This window comes from Hyperolius riggenbachi, chromosome 3 (assembly GCF_040937935.1).
Source record: "Hyperolius riggenbachi isolate aHypRig1 chromosome 3, aHypRig1.pri, whole genome shotgun sequence".
Classification (NCBI taxonomy): domain Eukaryota; kingdom Metazoa; phylum Chordata; class Amphibia; order Anura; family Hyperoliidae; genus Hyperolius; species Hyperolius riggenbachi.
In genome coordinates, this window is record NC_090648.1 from 359363015 (window position 1) to 359387814 (window position 24800).

A 24800-nucleotide genomic window follows, 5' to 3' on the forward strand; every position below is an offset into this window, starting at 1 on the left:
TTGTTAAAGGCCCCATTTCCACCTACTAAAAAATACACTAAATACATTTCTAAGGCATACAGACTGCCAAAAGTATGTGGAATGGAATTTTGAATAACCTTTCTACAGCAGAAAAACATTTCTTATCATTGATCTACATCAAAAGAACTACATGCAAAATGTGTAACGATAAGGATTTGATAAGGATAAGTTCTCCTCTATTAGAGTGACCTTCTTACTTAATTCCAGTATAAATTAGGGTGTTCAAAAGAGATATTTTGCACAGATCTTGTATTTGGTACTGCATTTCCAGGCTTGATACTAAAAAACGCCACAATGAAGATCACTATTGCATTTCTGTTGATATCTTTGAGCTGTGTCTTTACTTTGCCTGTAGATAAGAAAGGTATGGCTATATTATCAATATATTGCTAATGTACAACAAAAATCGTTGATTAAAATGTACCTTGTGACTTTTTTTTATTAGATGAACCAGCTGCACCTGTACCAAAGGTGCCAGAAACTGTGCCAAAATCTGAACCAAAAGTTCCAGAAACAGAACCAAAGCCTGTCCCAAAGGAACCACAGCCAGTTCCAAAGAAACCAGAAACTGTACCAAAAGAACCACAGCCCGTTCCAAAAAAGCCAGAAACTGTACCAAAAGAACCACAGCCAGTTCCAAAGAAACCAGAAACTGTACCAAAAGCACCACAGCCAATTCCAAAGCAGCCAGAGACTGTGCCTAAACAACCACAGACTGTTCCACAAGCACCAAAGCCTGCTCCAAAACCAGTACCAAAACTTGACTGTCTTATCCAGCTTTTGAAGGTATGCTTGTTAATTCCTGAGTGTTCATGAGTCTGCATAAAGTAACCATGTTGATAGCTTGCTCAATTAGGACTGGTGAAGCCATTCAATCTCTTTCACCTTAGCTAGTGGCAGCAATGAGCGGTGTTAGGATCCTATCACTGACTAAATGCAAACACAGTATTCCCACTTCACATAATTCATTGAACCAGTAAACAGAAACTGACAAGGTATTAAAAGGACATTTGCTACAAATAATCTTCAAGCTAGAAGATAATTTAATTACCCAATGCACAGAACAGGAGATATATGATAAGAACTGCAAATTATTATCGTCCCTACTCTCAGTCTAAAGTCCTATATTTCCAAAAGGTATTTAGGTTCTGTTTTACTGCAAAAGGACCTTATACAGTGGCTGGAAAGTGTAATGGTTAAGGGCTCTGCCTATGACACGGGAGACCAGGGTTCAAATCTCGGCTCTGCCTGTTCAGTAAGCCAGCACCTATTCAGCAGGAGACCTTAGGCTAGTCTCTCTAACTCTACTGCCTATAGAGCGCGTCCTAGTGGCTGCAGCTCTGGCGCTTTGAGTCCACCAGGAGAAAAGCGCTATATAAGTGTTTGTCTTTGTCTTTTGTCTTATATTTATAAAGGTCCTTATATTTATGTGGAAACGTCTTGTGTCAAGTTTTGTCACAGAGTGTATTTTGTAAGTTCGTACACATTGATACACCTCTTTTCACAATGTTATGCATCCGGCTGTGGCTGTTTGTGGCCACTGGACAAGGTGTAAGAGCGGCTAAATCTTTCACATCGTGTTCTGTCACTAGTTTAACTAGATAAAATTGGTTAACAGCTAGATTAAAACAACAATAAGGTGATTTTTTAACTTATAGCTTGAATAGGGTTGTACTAGTGAGTGTCCACTACATAAAATGTCAGCAAGTAGAAATGAGTGAGAACATCTCTTGCAGTCATGCAATTATTTTCTCAAACTTTGCGTGGTGCCAAAATAATTTAGTGAAATTGCATTGAAGTAAAGGGTGCCAACTGTAGCGGGTGTTGATATCCAAGTCCCTATACATGCTAAATTCACCATGTATGCCAAGGAGAATAGTGGGAACAAGGGAAATAATAAAAAAATACAAAAAACTGTTTTTGAGAAAATCAATTTTAAAGTTACAATAGGATTTATTTTATTTTTTATTTTTACAGATAATATATCTACCCATCGGTAATTAAAATTTAAATATATATCCCCAGAAACAGCAGATCATTTTCTGCAAACCCCAGGGCAAGCCGCAACATTTTTGCTGGGGATTGCTGTACAGCTTCAGTCACCCATGAAGGCTGTTATAGACAGAATTTGGAGCCTGGAGGGCATGGGGCTCCATGTTAAACTATACCAGCCCATTTAATCCATGATGTGGGGGCTGTGGAAGAGAGGGGCAACAAAGCCTCCCCCCATTCCTCCAAAGCTTTTGTCCATTCCTTGGACAAGAGGCTCTTCCGTACCGCCAATGTAGTAGAGCATATGGGGGTCCTGGGTGGTTAATGGCAGAACTGCGCCAGGCCCCCTCACATCATGCGATGAAAAAAAATATTGCAGTCTTGACTTTTCTACTCTTTTTTGGATTTTGGGAATTGACATAAGTTTTGACTTTTGACTGAAGGAGTAGACTATATTGAAAATGGTTTTGACTGATGTACAACCAATTTTTTTTAACCTCTTGAGGACTGCAGTGTTAAACCCCCCTAGTGACCAGGCCATTTTATGTAAAATGGGCCATTGCAGCTTTACAGCCAAGCTGCAGGGCCGCACAACACAGCACACAAGTGATTACCCCCCCCCCCCTCCTTTTCTCCCCACCAACAGAGCTCTCTGTTAGTGGGGTCTGATCGCTCCCCCAGTGTTTGTTTTTTTTATCAATATTTATAGGTTTGTTTTTTTTTATTAAAAATATGTCTTTTTTATTTTTATTATCCTACGCCCGCCCTCCCTCCGCCAGCCAATCCTTGTGATCGGCTGTCATAGGTTTCAGCCTATGACAGCTGATCACTGCTAAGGCAATGGAGGAGACAGTCGTGTCACACGGCTGTCCCCAGTATAGCGCTGCTGCAGATCGCAGCGCTGTACATGTAAATAGACGGCGGTTTCGCCGTCTAACAGTCTCCCAAGCGGCGATTGCTGCTCGGAGACTGAAGGAGGGGCGGAGCTCAGCCCCCCGAGCAGGAGATGTGCTCGCAGCCTGCGCGCGATCTCCTGCAAACTGCTGCCCCAGGACTTTATGCCAATCGGCGTTAGGCGGTCCTGGGGCTGCCGCTGCGGCCACGCCCATCAGCGTGACGCGGTCGGCCAGCAGTTAATCATCAAAAAGACTGGGAACTCTTAAAGTTAATCTAAAAGTGGCAGAGAAACTAGGAAAAAAAAGTCTGGATGGGCACCCTTAAATAACAATAAATGACAATAAAAAAGCCTTTGGACAAGTTTTGGGGTTCTGTGGAGATTTTGTTTCCCTAGCAGACATTTTTTTGATTAGAAATAAAAGTTTTTCTATCTCGCTGCAACTCCCTGCAGGAACCTGAGAGTTCAGTTAATTTAGGGTTAATGGTATAACGTAATACAGCAACCACATTAACTATTTAATAATTCATTTAAAAAAAAATCAACGCAATTAAACTATATCAAAACTGATGCATACCAGTTTAGTTCATGATGATCAAATAGTTTATTAGAACTCTCAGATCATGTTTACACTAAATATTCTTTAAATGTATAAGTAGCGCACGTGCGATATAAAGCAGTTCTAAGCATAATTTACTTTCCGTTCTATTGGGTTTATATCTACCTAGGGATAAGTATATGAACTGATGAATTTGATAAAAAAAATACATGTCTTTTAGGAATAATTTTAAATGTTTTAAATTGTATTTTTACAGAAAGATGCGCCAGCTCTCCTTGAGAAACTGGGAACTCTCCTCTGCAATTTCAACGTTGCTCAGGTAAGTTGTGGAATTTTTAATTGTATCTTTCTTCGCATATATTCAGTTTCAAGTGTTGCACATGTGGATTGTACTAGGCTTGGAGGAGACAAAAGCGCAACACAAGAGAGGTTAAAAATGGAGAAGAACCAGAGAACCTCAGGAGCAATCTTACTAATATAAAAATCTATTTTTAGTGTCAAAGCCCATTCAACATCCAGTATAAGATTGATTATTCTAGTGTATCAGTGTATTGTCCAAACAGCAATGGGAGATGAGGGTTGTGGGCACATGTGTCTTGTTAAATAACTAATAATGACACTGCACCTTGCTGCAAGTTATCAGGGAGGATTTACTGCTCCCAGCATGGTAAAACATTAGTGAAAGGTTAGTGCATAAAATAGCAGCTATGCTGATAATACACAGTGGTGGTTTACCAAGTAGCTGGTAGTGAGATGGGTGGGTAGGTTAAACCCAATTCTCTGTATCTTGTTCCTGATATTAATCTTTATTTAGCCATACAGACACCAAAGCAAATGTCTGAGATCACATTTCTAAAAGCTGGGTACACATGGTACAATTTTCCATCAATTTTCCGTCACGATTTTGGACAGTTAATGCAAAATCGATCGCATTATTGGTCGGGAACTATTTGGACGTCTACACACGATGCTACTTATCAGATCACCGGTCAATCTGATGAAAAATTGTACTGTGTGTATGAGGCTTTAGCTCTTCTGCCTCCACTGTGAATTACTGCCTAGAACAGAACAGCAGTAAATGTTCTATGAATTCCTCACAGAGGGCCTTCTCTTTAAAGTCAATGGGAATCTATAAAAAAGAAAAAGAAAAACACAGCCAGATACTTACCTAAGGAGAAGGAAGGCTCTGGGTTCTATTAAGTCTTCCGGCTCCTCTCTTGGTCCCTTCCGTTAAGCTATGGCTCCCCTGTTTGTACAGTGGGGGACTTCGGAAGTCTTCAGGAGGACTCGGCTCCATACTGAATGCGTGAGAGAGGGCACTTGCGCTTGCGCAGTATGAAGCGGGCCGCTTTGGAAGACTTCGGGAGCCAAAGTGCTTGTAGCACTTTGGCTCCCGAAGTCTTCCAAAGTGGCAAGTGGCAGAGAGAGCAGTATTTGACCAAATTGGTTGAATACTGCTACTGGGGAGCCAGCACTGGAACACAGACAGAAAGGAGCAGGACGGCTCTATGGGGTCCAAAGTCTTCCCTTTAAAGTATCTGGCTGATTTATTTTTATAATCGATTTCCATTTACTTTAATAGAAGCCCTAAACTATTCTATATGTTTTTTGTCTGGGGGCTACTGAAAGTCCTATTATTAATTGACCACTATTACAAAAAATTGTAAAATGCATACATAAATGTAAATTTCACTTTAAACATTTTTCCTACAGTAGGTAGTAAAGAGCTGACAGATTTTGGACTAATCTATGTCCTCATGGGAGATTTTCTGCATTTTTTATTCTTTGCAAAAGCACTCCCTGAAAAGGATCTATACAAAGATGTCAGCCAGCTTCCTTATTAATTTGCACACTATTTTGGCAGTTAGGCTGATCAACTGCAGTTCAGTGCAGTGCATGCTTTTATAAATTAAAAAAAAGTGAGAATCCCCCCCCCATAAGGAGATGGACTAGTCCAAAACCTTACAGATCTGTCAGATTTTGATGGCCTGCTGTGACAGCCAAATAGAAAAATATGAAATGTATGGTGCATTTAATTTGGGAGAAATGTATATGTATGTATTTAACATTTTACAATTTTGGGGGGTAGTCATCCTTTAACTGCAGAAGCAAAGGATCATCCACATCAGTAAATCTTTGTGCGGAGATCCCTACCGTGGTGCCTCAAAGGGGTATTCAAATGTGCAAGCAGAAAATGGGTCAGCACCACCAGAATGGTCATAAAGAAGCTCTTTTTTTAAAAAAAAGAAGAAATAAGCAACAGTTAGCAGAAACTTTTTCTGGTGTTGATGAAATATGCAGTTTTGAGAAAGCCATTTGTTTCCGGATACAAGTAAAAATAGCTCCACAATATTATGGCGCACTGTGTATCCGATATAGTAGAATATCTGAAATTATACCAGTGTTCTACCGTATCACACACCTCCTGCTAAAAGCAGTTCATTTCAGCGTCCGGTGTTCTGCGCCAAAGCTGGGGGTTGCCGTAGCATCAACGCTATGCTACATGCCTCGCATAACAGTAATTAGGGGATCCGGTGATCGCCAGACCCCAAATTACTACAACTCGGAGGGGAAATAGTATTTAACACTAAGTTTAGTGGCAGCAAGAAGAGCCATCATCTGGCTTGCCCTGTGTCCAACTGCCCGGCTCCTAAACAATATGTACCCCCCACTCCCCTCACTAAACGTGACTTCTCTGATCCCTCCACTGAAACCACCACCACAGACAACTACAATGTCAAAAGAAGATGCAGCCCAGCACTATGGCTTCTGGCTGCAGCTCTCCATTACCACAAGCTGGGACAAAAGCAGCTGCAGCTCTGTGCTCCAACTTCAAATTACTGCATCCAAATGATGAAGTGATCTGTAGGAAGCTGGGAGCTGCAGAGCCACTGTGACTGATGCCCAATTCCCACATTATGAAGTGAACTTGATGAAGCGAGTAGCTGCTGCAGAGCCACAGCAAGTATCACTCGATGCACAAAGCAACCTGTCCAGATGCTTTGGGAACCAGGCGACAACCGCTGAGGATTTGCAGCAGATACCAGCTTAATCCAGTTCACTTCATAATTCATAATGTAGGCATCAGGTGTCAGTCACCGTGGCTCTGCAGCTCACTCGTCATTTGGACGCAGTGATTTTAAGTTGGAGCACAGGGCTGCAGCTGCTTGTGTCCCAGCGTATGTGCTTGTGGTAGGAGGAGGAGGGAGAGGAGAGCTACAGCTAGGAGACGGACTGCTGGGCTGTAGCTGCATTGGCATCATGAGTAAGGCTGGAGGTCAGCATAACTGTAAAAATAGCACCCAGCATCTGGCATCTGTGCAAGACAATCAGCGGGAGACTGAAGCAGAGCGGATATCGGTAGAGCAGCATAAATAACTGTAAAAGTAGCGCCCAGCATCATTGCAAGACCATCAGCGGGAGACTGGAGTGAGGCAGAGATAGGCATCATGAGCGAGGCTGCATTCACAGTGATCAGGTCTAGCTGTGCAGCATCATCTCAGAGCAGGTGCACCAAAACCGGGAGAGTGGAGAGAGGTGGATATTGGCATCATGAGCAAGGCTGCATTCATAATTAACAGATCTAGCAGTGCAGCATCTTCTCAGAGCAGGTGTGTCCTAATTACGGAATTGATGCCAATATAACAGACATTTGTATTGGGTTTTTTGGCCGCACCATAATTACCAGGTCTAGCGGTGCGCCATATTTAACGGCTTCATTTGCAGCTATTCATTTCTTTAAACACTGCTTATTTTAAGTAACTGAAGTACATCTTTAACATTTGATCGCTACTACCAACACCAGCAAAGTATGAAGTAGGTCAGAGTTTTGCTGACACAAGATAACTGTGGGTGCCAACAACACATTTTATTTTATTATAATCCAATAATTTATTTTGGTTAACGTTGTATGCTCATATTTACCATCTCCTTTATGTTTTCAATGATAATAAGGTCTATGCAACCAGTTAAATCAAAGCTTTTGTATGAAGAACTGATTTCATATTTGAATATCTTCTATTTGTGTTTTAGAAAGAACAAAATATGGCTTACTTCATGTCTTTCCTGGAAGAAGTGGACACTATCCTGGTAAGAGGAAACTTAATTTAAACCAGTTCCTGCAACTGCGCATATTTACGCCCCTGAAAACTCCACTTAACAACCAGGAGTGTAGATATGCTTACTTGTCTATTTACCTTTCTGATCACGATCCCAAGAACGCTCCCGTTAACCTTCATCACAATCCCTCTGGCCCATGATTACTGAATGGGAACAGCTGTTCCCAAATCCGATCAAAGTACGTTTAACAAATGAACACCGACATCAGGCGTTCATTGACAAAGTGAAAGTAAAACAGATACACAACACTTCCTGTGTAGTTTTCTCAGTACACAGGAATAAAGTGTGGCAACCTCTTGTGGTCAAAAAGTAAAACTACATACAATATAATATACAAAAATAAAAACATGTTTATTAGTCATTAACTCTTTCCACCTCTGGGCCCATAGTTACCAAAATAAAACACTTATTAAAAAAAGGTGACCATTTAAAAAAAAAAATTAACTTAGAGACTTTCAATATGTATGTCATGATGGTATATTACTGTTATTTTTGTAAATAAGGGCTTCTAATTATTGATATAGTATAAAGCAACAAAAAACTGAAATATACACCTTTATTTCCAAATAAAATATTGTCGCCATACATTGTACTAGGGACTTTATTTAATTATTGTAATAACCGGGAAATAAATTGAATGGGTTTTATCTACAATAGCACATTTTATTTTAAAAGTAGAATGGCTGAATTTTTTTTTTCAAATTTTTCCTTATTCCCTTTAACATGCATATTATATAAAATAATTCTCAGCAAAAAGTACCACCCAAGATAAATTAGGTGTAATGAATAGCGATAGAGGTACTGGTGAATTAATGGGAGGAGCGTGATGTGAAAATTGCTCTGGTTTTTAAGGGGGAAAAAAACTGTGGTTGGGAAGTGGTTAAGTGCCTAAAGTAAAATGACTGTACAAGTCAGTAACTTGAGCTTAACAACTGTATTATAATAAGCTTTAGGATTTCACTAGTTAAGGGGTCCCTGCAGCAAAAAGATAAAACAATGGAATACTTTAATAGTGAGTAGCCTCAGGATTGTGCAGAGACTTCCCCCATCCCCCTTCAACCCTGCCGTTCCAGCGCTGGGACCACTTGAACATATTTGACAGGTCTTGTTAAATACGTTCTTTGTGGTTGCACTTTCATCCATGCATGAGCATGGCCGCACTCCACAGCTGCAAGTACAACCCATGCCTGTGCATTGTGCTTTTCTCCAAGCATGAGTGGCTTTATGCTACTGTGCTGGGCTGGCATAAAATGGGTCTGAGCATACATATGTTTTAGTTTATTTTGCAGTTTAAGTACAGAGTAATAGGTACCACACTCCTGCCTGCTCCAGTCATGTAGACGGTGCTAAAATACAAAGTTACTGTGTAGTGACTGAGCAGTAATTCCATGGAGGTGTGCAGGCAATCTGAAATATAGCTGCGGGAAGCAGCAGGTTCTATCCCACTATATTGTTTGCAGATGTGTTTTCCTTTGTGTAAGAGACTCTACACATTCTAATAGAAAAGTAAAAAATGTATGTCATCCAGCCTTCTATTTTCATTCTATAGATGGTAGTATTACACCAAACTACTGCTCATCATATAAAGTTACCTGTCACTGGTAGACCTGGTGATAAAGAATTGCAAGACCAGCAGAATATTCACACTTTTTGGTGCATCAAAATGCAATCTGTCATGATAATAATGCAATGTTCTACCTCCTTTTACTTAACTTATCACATTCTCAATCTCAAAGTTTTGATGTTCTCCCCCACTTCATTTAAAACACTCCTCCAAACAACCAGTGGACACATGTATATACTCGAGTATAAGTCTAGAAATTTAGGTCTGATTCACTTCATACAAGTATAGGGGTCGACATACACGAGTCACAGGCAACACTGAGCACACTGAGTAATGTGTGTACTAATAGTGACATTCCAGTTTTTCAGCAATTTACCCAGTGCTAAGTGATACTTTGAGGAAAGGAAATGCCAAGAAAACACAGGTCTTAAAGTCCTGGTCTCAACAATTAACAAGGAAAAGGGGGGGGGGATACTGGGCTGCATAAAAGGTAGTGATTAATTGCAGCACTTGGGCGACGGGATTGGCTGCACTTAAGGGACAGGAAGGGTTAATGGCTGCAATACTGTATGCAGTGCAGTCATTAACACCTTCTAAGCCCCAAGTGCAATGATTAACTTTGCTGGGTAGACTTATACTTGAGTCAATAAAAAAATCCAGCTTAAGAGGGTTGAATATTGGAGTCGACTTATACACAATGTCGATTTGTATTTGAGTATAAAGTGCACATCTCAGCTTTAAAGAGCATTGGTGCCAGTGTTGCTTTCAAATTTTCGCTAAGGTCATTTTGGTATCGAAAATGCCATTTTCCATATCTAAAAATTTTGTGAAAATGGCTTGTATTTTCATTTTTTCGTTTTTTTGTTTTTTTTTTCAAGAAAAAGTTAAAAATCTATATTTTTACTGCAAAAAAATGTAAGAACAATGTGAAAACACAGGAAACCATTTAACCATGCAAATTTTTACTGCAAAAAATAAAACATATTTTCAATGGCATTTTCGTTCGAAAATCAAATGTAACATTTTTGAAAAAATTAATGTGAATAGAATATTGACATTTTTGCTCATCGCTGATTGGTGCAAAAAAAAAAAAAATGACAAGCCAAGCAGAAATTAGATGAAAATTAGGTAAAAAAAAGTATAGTTCCTGTTTAGAAGCATTTGAATTAAGTGGAGTGTAGTAGTGTAACATGTTTGCTTTATTTTTAGGTTTTCGTTTAGTACAACAGTGCTTGTTTTTCATGTAGTCATTGTGGAAATCATACAGACTATATTTTATGTTATCATGGCAGTTATTTAACTTTTCATAATTTTATATCTTTTTAGCAACAAGTTGGCTGCACTCTGAGTAACCTTCTGGGATTTAATGTGGTAAGTATGGATCACTTTCCTGTGTGATTTTACTGTTTACACATATTAGTAAGTTAAGAAGTTGGCTAGAATATATTACAGAGATATTGTTACGTGTTTATCAAGCAAACTGCACTAATCCTAAAGATAAGGGCAATTAAAAGCTGTTAGCTTGTGTGTAATATACAAGTATGTAAACTGCAAATCTTGCTGAAAGCAAGTATTAGCCACATGAAATCCTGAGGATTAAGTGATGCAATTACAAAGTAAAGCAACTATTATTCAGTGCACAAACAGCACTAGTTTGTTTTATAACTGTATTGATTCCTTGAGCTAAAGTGTATGCCATGCTAACCATAGTCTGTCAGCCAACAGACTTAGCACTATGTCCAGAGCAAGCATATTTTTATGCTGCAGAGTGTCGTGAATTAACATCTGAATGCTAGACAGTGTCAACTCACAAAGCTTTACATGAAATTTGGCTCTGACTTGTAGTAGCCATCCTGAAAGGTTCCTGTTTTTTTATTATTATTATTATTTAGAATTTATAAAGTGCCAACATCTTCCGCAGCACTGTACAAAGTATATTGTCTCGTCACTTAAAGAGAAACTCCGAGCAAGAATTGAACTTTATCCCAATCAGTAGCCGATACCCCCTTTTACATGAGAAATCTAATCCTTTTCACAAACAGACCATCAGGGGGCGCTGTATGGATGATAGTGGTGAAACCCCTCCCACAAAAAAACAAGAAAAGTACGTATTCTTGGCAGTTTCACGTCTGTGAACCTTGCTGCATTGTGGGAAATAGCTGTTTACAGCAGTTTACAACTGCCAAAAAAGCATGCAGCAGCTACATCACCTGCTAACAGTAAAAATGTCACCATGTAATAAATGTCAATGTAAATCAGGGATTTAAAAGATTTTACGCCGCTAGTCTACTTTAGGGGACCCACCGCAAATCCCCATAGACACTTTCAGCTGGGCTGCAAAACTGAACAAATGGCTTCCGTTTGCTTGTTGAAACCCCCACAAGCCTTATTTCCCCGGGTAGCTACGCATGTCCTCTAACGAATTTTGCGGGTTACGGTAAAAAAAAAGTTTAAACTGACTGTGTAGGAGCCGCGGAACTGCCGCAATTTCGAGTCCGTCGGCCATCTTGGTTCTGCTCTGCAGGTTGTTTCTTCCTCCTCATTGGAGGGATTGTTAGGTGGGGGCGTGCCAGCTAAAAAACCCTCCAATGAGGAGGAAGAAAGAGACCTGCACAGCAAAATTAAGATGGCCAATGGACCCGAGATTTAGGCTGTTCCGCGGCTCCTACACAACCAATTTAAACTTTCTGTTACCGAAAACCTCCCAATTCGTTACAGGGCATGCTTACCTATCCATGGGATATAAGGCTTGTGGGGGTTTCAACAAGCAAACGGAAGCCATTTGTTCCGTTTTGCAGGCCAGCTGAAAATGTCTATGGGGATTTGCAGTGGGACCCCTAAAGTAGACTAGCGCTGATTTTACAATGGGCAAACACTGACTAAATCATTTATACATAATTATTGTAAAAATGAAGCACTTTTTTATTGCATTAGATTGTAAGCTCGCAAGGGCAGGGTCATCCTCCTAATGTTTACTGTCTTTGTAACAATATTTGTGCTGCTTGGAACTCTGCTGTATATTTGTTAGTTGTATCTATGTTCCCCTTGTCGTCTTATTGTGCTTTGTAAAGCGCTGCGGAATATGTTGGCGCTATATAAATAAAAAATAATAATAATAATAAAATAATAATTACATTATTTTCACTGGAGTTCCTCTTTAACTGTCCCTCAATCTAATCCATACCATCCTCATCTGTCTATGTATATCTTGTTTATGTTCTGTATGTTTTTGTGATGTGGGACTGCTCGCCACCCGGAACAAACCCACACAGACATAGGGATAACCACTATGCTACTGTGCTGCCCATACATTTTTGAGATAGTGGTATTACAGAGCAGATATTGTTGGGGAGCATATAACAAGTCTGACCATGTGATTAACTAGCTTGTTTAACACACACACACACACCCCCCCCCCCCCCCCCCACACACACACACACACACACACACACACACATTTTCATATCACTCTTTACTTAGTATCTTTTTAGATTTACCTAGTAACACAACCCTTTTGTGTAATCACCTTATTCTGTGTTTGGTGCTTTTTTGGCTGTTACATAATAACTTGTTATCACCCATTCTTAATTACACAATGTGCAATGGGAGCAAAGGAAAGCTATATATCAGCTATATATATATATATACACAAATATATCAGTATTGATGTTAAAACTTACTATAAGTCACCATTAAACTCTTATGTAATTGCTAAATAGCCAAACATTTATTTTATTTTTTTCTGTTCTTCACAGGTAATTACTGCTGCAGATGCAGAGAGTATAGCCAATCAAGTTTACGTTATCTTGTTTCAATTTCTGGTAAGTGTAGTAATGTTAATGTCCATGTTAAAATAAACCTATAAAAATCAACCGTCTGCATTAGCCTGATTAAGAGTAACACATGAAAAACAGAAATATTTTGAAGTAAACCATATAAATAGAAGCGGTAACCATCTAGATACATAATGTGAACTCAGGAGCAAATCAGTCAGCCTCATTGTGGGGCTTTAACATCTGAATTAGATGAAGGCGTAATACTCTTGCAATGTAGTAGCAGAATTTAGATGCTGGAACCCAGTCTTTCAATACTCACAAAAAAAAAAGTAATAGATAAGACCACCTTCTTCCTGTTCCAATCTAGTAGTGAAGAGCAGGAATTTCACAATCATAATTTTGCAACAATTACAGCAAATACGATGCAAAATTGTACTGCAAAATTCCAGGCAAAATAGTTATTACCGTATATACTCGCATAGAAGCCGAATTTTTCAGTACAAAAAATGTACTGAAAAGTCCCCCCTTCGGCTTCTATGCGAGTCAGCTGGCTGTGCCCCCACTGTCCTCATGCCCGCAGCAGCGTTAGTGCAGCAGTAAACAGACTAATGTTCCCCAGCGCTCCCAGCATTACAGAGAGCAGGCATCCTTTTGATGTAACTTCACTGCTTTACTCCGCTCCCTCCCCACACGCTGAAACCGGGAAATGTACAGTTGCTTCTTATATTTTTAATGCTTCATCCTTCGTTATGTGCTGATACATATGATTATGTGACAGGTAGCCACACGCAGTGATTATGCACGGATCTGTATATTGCTGTCGCTGCAGCTCAATATCATGAAGCTCTGATAGTGAGCTGCAGCCACGGCAGTATACAGATCCGGGCATAATAACAGCGTGTGGCTGCCTGTCACATGAACATATGTATCGGCACATAACTGTACATTTCCCGACTTCAGCGTGCTGAGGGAACAAAGTAAAGACAGTCAAAGTTACAAGTAAATACCGGGCTTCAAGAAACTACATCTCCCTGCATGCTTTGCTATCTTCCACACATGCCCAGTAGATGGCAGCAGTCAGGAAGACAGCTCACGAGTGCACATGGAGATGACAGATGAGGCGTGCAGAGGAGAATGAAGTTAATCATGGCAGATGTGGGCTGTGTCTCAAGGATCAGGTACATTCTCTGCCTGCAGCTTTGCAGATCAGTGAGAAGCACTTAGTTCCCTAGTGAGTCCAGCTTCACCTCACTGATTTGTCCTGTGTTTGGTGATAGTTCTAATCTGCATCATGGGGAAATACACTCCTGTTAGCAGCATTTAAGAGTCCAGAAGTAGAAGATTTGTCTTGGGCAATGTCCCTGTCAGCAGGATGGGTGTCTAGAAGAGGCTGGGTGCTAAGCAGATGTGAGGGGCAATTAGCAGAGACATGGATGCACATCTGGCTATGGGGAGGTCGGCAGCTTCATACTGGGGGCCTATTTGGCTTAGGAAAAGGAGAATGTCTCATAATGGGAGCACATTTGGTTATTTATCCTTAAGCTATACTGGGGAGGGGGCTTAGATGCGAGTCAATCACTTTTTCCTGGTTTATGGGGGGAAAGTGGGTACCTCGGCTTATATGCGAGTCGGCTTATATGCGAGTATATACGGTAATTTTATATGGAAACGTAATCAGGAACCATAATTTAGCAATTTTACGTAATTATTGCGTAATTTCGTGATGACTTTATTGGTTAATAGCATAGCCCCCATACAGGCTATTGTCACCAAAATGGCTAGTTATGCTAAGGGGAACAGCAGAAACAATTCAAAAAGACCATGTAGTTTTTGAGCAAATCCATTTTTTAAAATGCAAAGGAAAAATGGTTTTCAAACTGTAATTTTTCTGAGTTTAAAAACCATTTTTCTTTTGGATTTTTTAAAATAGAATTTCTCAAAAACTACAAGATCTTTTTGTAAATGACGGTAATGATAGCATGTATGGGGCTTTGCTTTTAACAGCTGAAGTTGGCATCAAAGTATAAAAAAATCACGCACTGTGAATCAATTGTAAATCGATTACACAAAATCAATTGAATATCCAAATCGTAATTACTTACGACTATAACTGTGAGATTTTGCACAATAGTATTTAGCAGATTATTATGATCATCATTAATCGAGAGTGACAGCTATCTGATACTGATACATATGCAACTATTAAGATATAGGAATCCCCACTGGGGAATGTAGCATCAATAGAGAAGTTAAAAGAAGAAATTAAATTTCACTTTTTTTTTTTATATGAAATTCACTAACAAAACTTCCCCTTCCAAGTGTGCCATCACTTGAATATTTGAGTTCCCTGTAGAGATCCATGATGCTGCCATAAACAAGGGATGTCAAATGGAATCTATATTCTAACTTGCAAACTTGACATGAAACAGTTACAATACTTATCTAGCCCCTTGATCCAACCTGGTCCAGCAGTGTGATTAGTCCCCTGATGTAGTATGACATTTCTGGTTCCTCAATCCATAGTCATGTGAGACTCTCAATCTGGCATGTCATTTTCCTGGAAATGTGGGTGGCCATCACCCACTGTTCACCCGTCAGTGTCCATCTATGCCTGGTCACCAACACATGCCCCATGTGTTGTAGTGGCATTTAATCCCCAATGTCAATGGTATACTTGCAGTAAAACCAAAAGTTCATTTCTGGCAAGTGAACTGCTTTGAAAAAAAAAGTAAAATTAAAAAATAGTCAACAAACGTTCAGAAAATAAGTTTTGTTTCTAATTATTGTTCTCGTGAATTCAACTGTGCTACCTTATCAATTCCTGAGAAATATTTTGTTTCTTTTTTAAGATGCTGGGTAAACCGGAATCTTATTTGTAAATATCCGCAAACACAAAAAAGTTATAGAACATGTTTTAAATGTACTTTTTTTTTTTAATAACAGGAAGACATTATTGCAAGAGTCATGAAGATTCTGGTAAGAAAATACATCACTGCACTACAAATACCCAAATGCCCCAAAGTATTTTCCATATACTCATGTAAAGATTTATTAATGATCAAGATACAGATTAGAATTTTTTTCTCAACTTGGCTTAGCCACTTCCTGTTTAGATCAATGCTTATTAAAACAACTGAAAAATGAATATTTTTATTGGAATCACGGGTTTATACTGTGCAGTATATGGTTATCATATACTAGAAATTAGGCACAAATGAAGTACAGATGAATCAAGAGGTATGAGTGAATCCACAAGAGAATGATTTACTAAAAGATGTGGAGGGGAGCACATTGAAATTCTCACGTGCATCTGACTTCTATATGATTGACTCCATATTCATTTTTAGGCTGCCTTCCATGCAATTTTGCCTTTTTATTTTAGAAAAAGCTACAATGATTAGCTTGATAACACGAGCTGGTAACTGATTGGATTGCTTGCTACAATAAGTAACTCCATCAACAAGATGATGTTGACTGTGAAGAATTAACTTTATCTCATCAGGACACAGTCATTGACACCGGTTTCCTGGAATGTAACATTCACCAACTGGAAATGATAACAGAACAAATATTAGCTCATTAGAAGTGAGACTAAAGGGACAGTGCCAGATAAAAAAATTCCATGATTCACACCTTTTCTATTCATAGACTGATAAACATACATATTTAAATACAATTAATTTGACACATTTTAAGCCTGCATCATACACTTAAAACTGTCTGTCCTTAAGGGCTAGTTCACAGTGCTCAGTTGCATTGCAGAATAATTCTGCATGTTAACGCATTGACCATAAAGTCTATGTCCAGTCTCCATTGCAGTTCACACACACAATGCGTGCAATTAGCAACTGACCATTGTGAACCTAGCCTAAAGCCGCATCTACACGAGTAGATGCGGCCGCGATGCTCCTTATCAATCGAGCCGCTGATGCGGCTCGATTGATAAGATCCGACAGGACGGATCTCCGCACTGCCAATTCCCTGCTCGCTCCCCGCGAGGGGACAGTGGCAGGGAATCGTGCGGGAGATAAGCGGCGCCGGCGGGGACGAGCGGGCACGAGCGGGGAATCGAATGCAGGGCACGCGGAAGAGGCGATCCGGCGGCTAATCGAGCCGCCGGATCGCTGCAATATGGCATGGTGTAGATGGGGCTTTAGTGCTCCCTGAATTAGCAGTGCATGGTTGCTTTGGAACTATAAAGTAAAATATTATACAAATTATATGAAATAATGTAACTGTAAACTGATATTTTCATTTCAAAATGTGTATTGGCATTTCCCCACATAAGTAGCAATGTAGTAAAATATCTACATATCTTAACAGTGAAAGTCACAATCACATACAGGCAAAGTAAGAGACACCTTGTTATACTTGCATTGTGCATCTTATCCAATAAGACTGAGCTATCTCCTATTTAAGCTAAGGGCTCAAAATGCATTAAGCCTGAAAACAGACTAAGGAAAAAAGTAGAAAACCAAGAAAGAAAAATGATAGAAAAGAAAACAAAAAATGGAGGGGAAAAAAAGAAAATGGCTAACAGACTGCCTCGGTCCACTCAACTATACCCCCCATTGCTAAATGAAACGTTGCTATGAATCCAAAATTCTGTGGAAATATTCCATATGATCCTCTAGGTTATCAGCCAGTCATTCCTCTTAAACAAAAAAAGGTAGTCAACCCAGGCCTTGATTTCCACAAAATTAATCAGTTGCAACTTTCAAGATCAAGCAATTATTGCTTTGCGACAAAGATAAAATTAGTCAGTGTTTGTTGAGATTTGTTCAGGGAGTCTATTTTAAAATGCAATAGCACATGCCAAAGATTCTTACTAACCAGTTTGCCAAAGAGAGTCTGAACCAGCATAAAATCACCAGATCAGGCGCGAGTTAGCATGGTGCAGGATTAAAAGGTGTGCAGCATGCTACCCTTGTACACACATCCACTGAAACATAAACCAGATACTAGACATCCAGTGTAGGTATAGTGAATCACTTATGTTTCTTGAGTGTTCTTCGATTTAAAAAAAAATCTACTACATACTGGCAATTGCATTAACAAAGAGCGATTATCAATACATTTTTTTTTAAGGTAAATTTATTTTTTCTTTTTCTGTGGCATTTAGGAAGAAATTCCAATCCTTGGGGACTTTATAGTAAGTACTTTTGTTTACATTATTATAGGTTTTTGATAGTATAGTTGGTAAAACACACAAACAATATATCATAAGCTTTTGATAAATGTGATATAATAAACTGCAAGAAAATTCCTTTATGAACTACAGTGTGCGGCTGTAGGACTTTTAGCCTTTTTAAAATAAAAAGTTAGAATAAGGGAGAAGTAAAGCCCCATACAGATAGACAGACACAGAACACTTATATCGCGCTTTTCTCCTGGCGGACTCAAAGCGCCAGAGCTGCAGCCACTAGGGCGCGCTGTATAGGCAGTAGCAGTGTTAGGGAGACTTGCCCAAGGTCTCCTACTGAATGGGTGCTGGCTTACTGAACAGGTAGAGCCGAGATTCGAACCCTGGTCTCCTGTGTCAGAGGCAGAGTCCTTAACCATTACTCTATTCAGCCATACAAAAGGAATAGCACTGGAATGTACAGAATACAAAAATAAATTACATTTTGGAAAAAATGTTAACTCAAGATACAAATCTCTTTTAAAGAGAGCCCGAGTTGGGGCCCACTTTCACTTTTGTGACCTATGGGTCACAATGCTGAAAGGAGAGAGTGTGTCTCTCTCTCACAGCGTGGAGGGAGGCGGGTAGTGGCAGGGGTTGCAGCCAGGGAGAGAGAGCTGTCCAATGGGGTACAAAATACACAATTGGTACAGTACAGTATTGGCAATAACAGTGGCAGAATTAATATAAATAAATGTGTAACAAAATCCAAAACATAAAAGGTTGAGAGAGCCCTGCCCTTGCAAGCTTACAATCTAAAGGAATAGGGGGGAAACAAGGTGGGGTCATATATAACATTCATACCTAAAGGTAGTGTGTTTTAGGATACCTAGTAGTACAACTTTGCCTGAGGTCAACAGGTGAACTGGCCTAAGGTAGAACGTATGCTTGACGGAAAAAGTGAATTTTGAGGGCACGTTTAAAGATACCAAGGTTTGGGGAGTGACAGATGTGTTGTGTTACTGGATTCCAGAGGAGGGGTGAAGCACATGCGAAATCTTGTACACGTGACTGTAGGAGGATAATAGAAGGTTGTGTGCAGATCTGAGATTGTGGTTGGGTTGATATCTGGAGACTAGTGAGGAGATGTACACAGGAGAGAGATTATGCAAGTTTTTATTGCCATTTGAATTACTTGAGGAAAGTTTCCCTCATTTCCTGTCCCAATTTCAGAGGCACCAAGAGTAAAAGACACAAAAAATTAGTAGAGTGGGAATGTGTCAGAAGAACCACTTTGAGGCTTTTATAGCTGCTGTTTTATTTAATAAGAGCAAATCTTTTAACTTGCTACAGGATTTATAGTATCACCAAGGATATTAAGTGAAAAAAAACAACTTAAAAATAAACTTAACAAGGGATTACAGTCATTAATAAAATAGGACACATATTTAACTCTTTCAGATGATTAGACACCTGTTTTTAAAGTATTCTTTTATTTTTGCTTAAACCATAGAATGATGTTCCCCTGACTCAAGACATCAGACATCTAGCCTGTAGTGTTCTGGTAAGAAAAATCCACAGAAAATAGTCTGATTTTTCTATTTTTGTTACTGTCAAACTGTTCTAATATTCTCTTTTATATCTGTTTGTTACCTTAGGAAATGTACCTCAATAAGATTGCTAAGATTTTGGTAAGATTATTTTCTACTTTAATTAATCTCTACAAATCTCCACAAAGTTACATTCCTATATACAGGTTATTAAAACGAAATTGTTAAGAGTATATACTGCCCAGTGAATTCCTGAATACAAATTGAAATCTGCAACACATGAATACTTTACTACAAGAAACACATGATAAAACTACAAGACGATTTAAAAGACTATAAGTATTAAAAACTACCTAAAAATTCTTCAGTTTGCAAATTTCCATATCTATAAAAAGGAGACCATTTGATAAGAGCCTCCCTGCATGCAAGTATTTGGCTCTGCATGACATACAAGTAAATTGTCCATTGTCTGTGCAAATCCTAACTTGCCTGACGTGTTCAAATAATTAACTTGAAAATTAGACGTGGGATTAAAGAAAAAGTAATAAGTGATTTCTAATGCTTTTGTGAAACTGTCTTCAGCTCCGTGCATCACTTATTACCCAGTGATTTTTTTTTTATTTTTTTATAATGATTAAATAATTTTTAAAAAAAATTAAAAAAAAAAAAACAGAAAGGCCCACTTCCCAAGATTCTTAACTTTTTGTCCAGCATGAATGCTGGGATCACCAGAACAGCTGAGCTGGACAATAAAGGGCTCCTCTGCTTGAGCAATACTAGCCTGAATGATCCATGACATATAGGGGAAGAAGGGACTCTGCAATCTTACCCAACTTTCAAAGTTTCCTCAGCCATTTTAAAGTGTACCTGAGATGAGAAGCATCTCAGGTTCCATACTTACCTGGAGCTTCCTTAAAGGACTTACGAGGCCAAATTAGGGAAAAAAGTTAATTACCTGCTTAACCTTTTACGGCACGGAGGACGCCGTCCGCGCCCTCCGTGCCGATCCGCCGGGTCCCCCCAGGCCGGCTCTCGACCCCACGGCCGGGTCGTGCTCCCCTGCCTCTCCTAAAATGGCCGCTCGCTCTGGCCGCGGCTGCGCAGTCCGCAAAGCCGCGAGTGCGGCTGCGCAGCTCTAGGGCCAACCTCCCCGATCCACGCTACGTAGCGTGGATCGGGAAGGTTGGCCTTAGAGCTGCACTCGCGGCTATGCGGACTGCGCAGCTGCGGCCAGAGCGAGCGGCCATTTTAGGAGAGGCAGGGGAGCATGACCCGGCCGTGGGGTCGGGAGCCTGCCCGGGTGGCTGACGAGCGGGGGGACCCGGCGGATCGGCACGGAGGGCGCGGACAGCATCCTCCGTGACATAAAAGGTTAAGCAGGTAATTAACTTTTTTCCCCTAATTTGGCCTCGTAAGTCCCTTAAGCCCCCTTAGGGCCGCTCGTCCCTTGCTGGGTGACTCCTGTCACTTGTCATTCAGTGCATAACTAAGCCTGGCCAAGTTATGCTTTCATTGAGCATTCGCAACCCAGCCTTTCGCACTTCCCCGTCTCGCTCCCGTGGCTAGGAGCATTCTGCTCTTGCACAGTACTACTCTCTAGTCCAGACCATTTAAAGCTATGGGAGCACAACGGGGGCCATGCATATGGGACTCAGCCAGGCTTATGGGCTGAAATACACAAGTGACAGAAGCCACCTGGCGAGAAGGCGATGGATGAGCGGCCCTAAGTATGGAATCTGGGATGCTTCTCATCTCAGGTTCCCTTTAAGGACAAGAGGTTGTTAAAAATATTTTGTTTTTCTTTTGTATCTTTTCTAAAATCTTGCTTGCAGAGTTGTCAGCCTCACACTGGTCACATGTGGACTACCACCACAGCACTTCTCAGACACTGCTGCTATACTAACAGGGAGCCCCAGAGAAAGCCTCTTTAAATCACCCTTAGGGTCTTTCATTTGGTCCATTAATCTAGACTAGTGCCGTCGTCCAACTTCATGGACAGGGGGAATGGCTAGAACCAGATTTGGCGGCTGGAGGTAGAACCAGTGGCATAGTTAGAGATCATTGGACACCATAGTAAAACGTTCATGGGGTCCTCAGATGCAGCCACTCTTAACCAATGCCACCTGCCCCTACCCTATGGATATGAGTTAACTGGGCAATGTACATTCTCATGCAATCATCAACACTGCACATAGTTCATTGGCACTGAGTCAGGTTGGAGAAATACAAGAAAGTTAATGGTGAATAAGTTAAGTACCACCTGGGCCCCCTATGCTCCAGGGCCCCATAGCAGCTGCTATGGCTATTTCTAAGACCCTGGGTAGAACAATGTCCTTGCTTCAGAGGAGGAGCCAACCGCAAATCAGAATCAAATCAAAGGACCAATAGGAAGACCCGGTTGCAGACTCAAATATGCTTTATGCTGGAATTCCCTTTCCCTTGGGTGTAAGCTGCACAGCAGACAGTTCTGACAGCAATTTGCCACTAGGGCTTCCATTTAGTCTGTGCACTGATAAATGTGATCTCATCCTAATACCGCATTTTGCTTTTTCAGTCAGTTTTTTTTCTCTCTGTACGTACTTGAATATTTTAATCCTTTTTGTTTTACTTCCTCCAGACTATTGTGGCTGATGTAACCGGAGGACTTACACAGATCATTCAGGGATTGTAGACAGACATTCAACTAATGCAAGCCTTACACTGAAAAGTAGGTAGCATCAAGCTGATAATTCGCAGCTGTCATTTTTCAACCTAAAAGCTTTGAAGACATTATTATCCAAGCACATTTCTATTTAAAATGTAATAAATAACATTTTTATCATGCTTCAATAGCTATTGTAGTTTAAATGTGTTGTTGCTGTCACTATAACTATATAGATCTAATTGTAAGAAAGACAATGAGAGTGGTTTAGCATGTGGTGTGATTATTATTATTATTATTATTATTATTATTTAGTATTTATATAGCGCCGACATATTACGCAGCGCTGTACAGTGTATATATATATATCTTGTCACTAACTGTCCCTCAAAGGAGCTCACAATCTAATCCCTACCATTGCCATATGTCTATATTATGTAGTGTAAGTACTGTAGTCTAGGGCCAATTTTTAGGGGGAGCCAATTAACTTATCCGTATGTTTTGGGAATGTGGGAGGAAACTGGAGTGCCCGGAGGAAACCCACGCAGACACGGAGAGAACATACAAACTCTTTGCAGATAGTGCCCTGGCTGGGATTCGAACCAGGGACCCAGTGCTGCAAGGCGAGAGCGCTAACCACTACGCCACCGTGCTGCCCTATTAGTAAGGTGAAGATGTGTTCACTTCTAGAAGCCATTCACAGTTTTTTGTTTCTTTAATTATATGCACAATTTTATATTTTATATGAGCACGCCTTTGTTTTGCTGCTGCTGCTCTTCTTCAAACTGGACAAAAGAACAAGAAGTATTAGATAAAGAATAAATATGGATAATTAGTAAATAAACTTAAAACAATAAAGAGAAAAAAGTTAAAATTATTGAACACATTTATCAATTGTGAAAATGATAGGAGTAGGTTTGCATGTTTTAGAAAGTGGATAAATTATTCCAATTTTAATGGACAAGACACGATCAACTGTGCTGTTACAGTCCAACCAAACATTGATATGGTGCTTTCCTTAGCAAGGATGGTAATGAGGAAAATCTGTGTTCAGTTCATATATCCATTCATTTATAGCTGATTGGGTTTGAATTTTTAACATTCATATGTGAGTGGATTTTCTTTTTTTTTGGGGGGGGGGGGGGGTCTTAAAAAAGGCAATTACTTGATATCACCATAGTAACTTTCTTTTGTGATTAAGCCAGCATTTACTGTCAATCCGGTGGTGTAATGCATATGAATTTGAGGGCGACCAGTAATTATATACTGTGCAAGTAAAGAATCATTGAGGCTATGTTCAAAGTGGTACGTTGTGTTGTGGCGTAACAGCTGCTTTGTAATGTGGCAGAATTTTTTTATTTGAATGCAAAGACTGGAGACAGCCCAAAATAAATTTAAATATAGAAACACTATTTCAAACCATTGTAATGCTCAGAGATAGCCTGATCCTACCTTAAAGTGGATCCGGGATAAACTTTTACTCATTGCATAATTGTGTTCCTTTCATATAGTTTATAGGGCATTCCTCAAGCCAAATACTTTTGTTTTGTTTTAATACTCTAATTCCCTATAAACTAAACAAGCCTCGCCCACAGCTTTTTTTAGAGAGCCTTGGCACTCAGCCCCAGGTAGCAAGGGCTTATGGGAGCTCAGTCTGGGCAGGAGAAGGTTACTAGCCAGAGATTTCAGAGGCAGAGGGGAGGAGTGGGGAGGAGGGGGGAGTGAAATTTTCCCCAGACTGAGGGCTGGAGATGCTGTCAGCTTGCCTCAGTATAGTGTGACAAACATAACATGGCTGCCCTCATTGTATCACAGAAATATTTAATCACAAACTTTTAAAAGCTGTTTGCAGCTAGATTTGCTGTGCAAACTATCTCAACTTTAGATAAGATATATAGACAAGTTACTGGTTATAGTTACTTTTTCATCTCGGATCCGCTTTTAGGAGAAGGCTCACAGTTGGGCTTATAAAAATGTAATGACTTCTTCAGCACTTAGGAAACCATGTTTCACAGGTAAAGCAGCTTCTTCAGGTCAATATTGTGCCTGTCTAATAGCCATAACCATATGCTTCACTGAAAGTGAAGCAATGTGTAGATAGAGGATAGCGTGACTTTTTATTGTTCCATTGCATTGCGTTCCTGCTTGTACAAAAAATCTAACTTCCACTGTGTGCATAGTCTAGTTAAAGAAGAATGGAGTAGTGAAATATAAATTAGTGCCATGAGGTTTCTAGTATTTTAATTAGAAATTTAAAATGGCTGCAAATAAGTTATTTTATGATTCTTTACTAGATTTATTCTTAAAAAACAAAAAAAAATCAACTATTTTTCTTGCCATGATCTCTGAGATATATAAATTGGAGTAAGAAAAGCGCAATTCATTTATTTTTTTCTTTAACCTAACATTTTTACTAAATTAATGTAATTTTATTTTACAGGCAGCACCTAGTTGGCTGGTTCTTCAAATCTCACTTATACTTTTTTCACAACTGACTTCTGTTGCAGTATTTCTTGGGATGGCTTTTGTATTGTTCTTCATCATCTCTACATTAAAGTAAT

The 24800-nt window shown here is 39.7% G+C and overlaps 1 protein-coding gene across 1 annotated transcript; it reads left to right on the plus strand.

Moving 5' to 3' along the window:
• The first annotated feature begins 298 nt into the window (after window positions 1-298).
• LOC137561544 (uncharacterized) lies at window positions 299-24800 on the plus strand. The gene is made up of 12 exons (XM_068272859.1): window positions 299-385; window positions 467-807; window positions 3724-3786; window positions 7500-7556; window positions 10477-10521; window positions 12906-12971; window positions 15870-15902; window positions 18049-18078; window positions 19562-19612; window positions 19707-19739; window positions 22216-22305; window positions 24680-24800. The coding sequence occupies exons 1-11, from the start codon at window positions 316-318 to the stop codon at window positions 22267-22269; spliced, it is 843 nt and encodes a 280-aa protein (XP_068128960.1). The 5' UTR covers window positions 299-315; the 3' UTR covers window positions 22270-22305; window positions 24680-24800.

What these genes read in the sequence shown, in the direction of transcription:
- LOC137561544 (XM_068272859.1), top strand. Translation starts at nt 316, where the DNA reads ATGAAGATCACTATTGCATTTCTGTTGATATCTTTGAGCTGTGTCTTT. An exon ending in AAGAAGTGGACACTATCCTG is followed by an intron (nt 7,557 to 10,476) that starts GTAAGAGGAAAC and finishes ATATCTTTTTAG; the next exon opens with CAACAAGTTGGCTGCACTCT. An exon ending in ATAAGATTGCTAAGATTTTG is followed by an intron (nt 19,740 to 22,215) that starts GTAAGATTATTT and finishes TACTTCCTCCAG; the next exon opens with ACTATTGTGGCTGATGTAAC.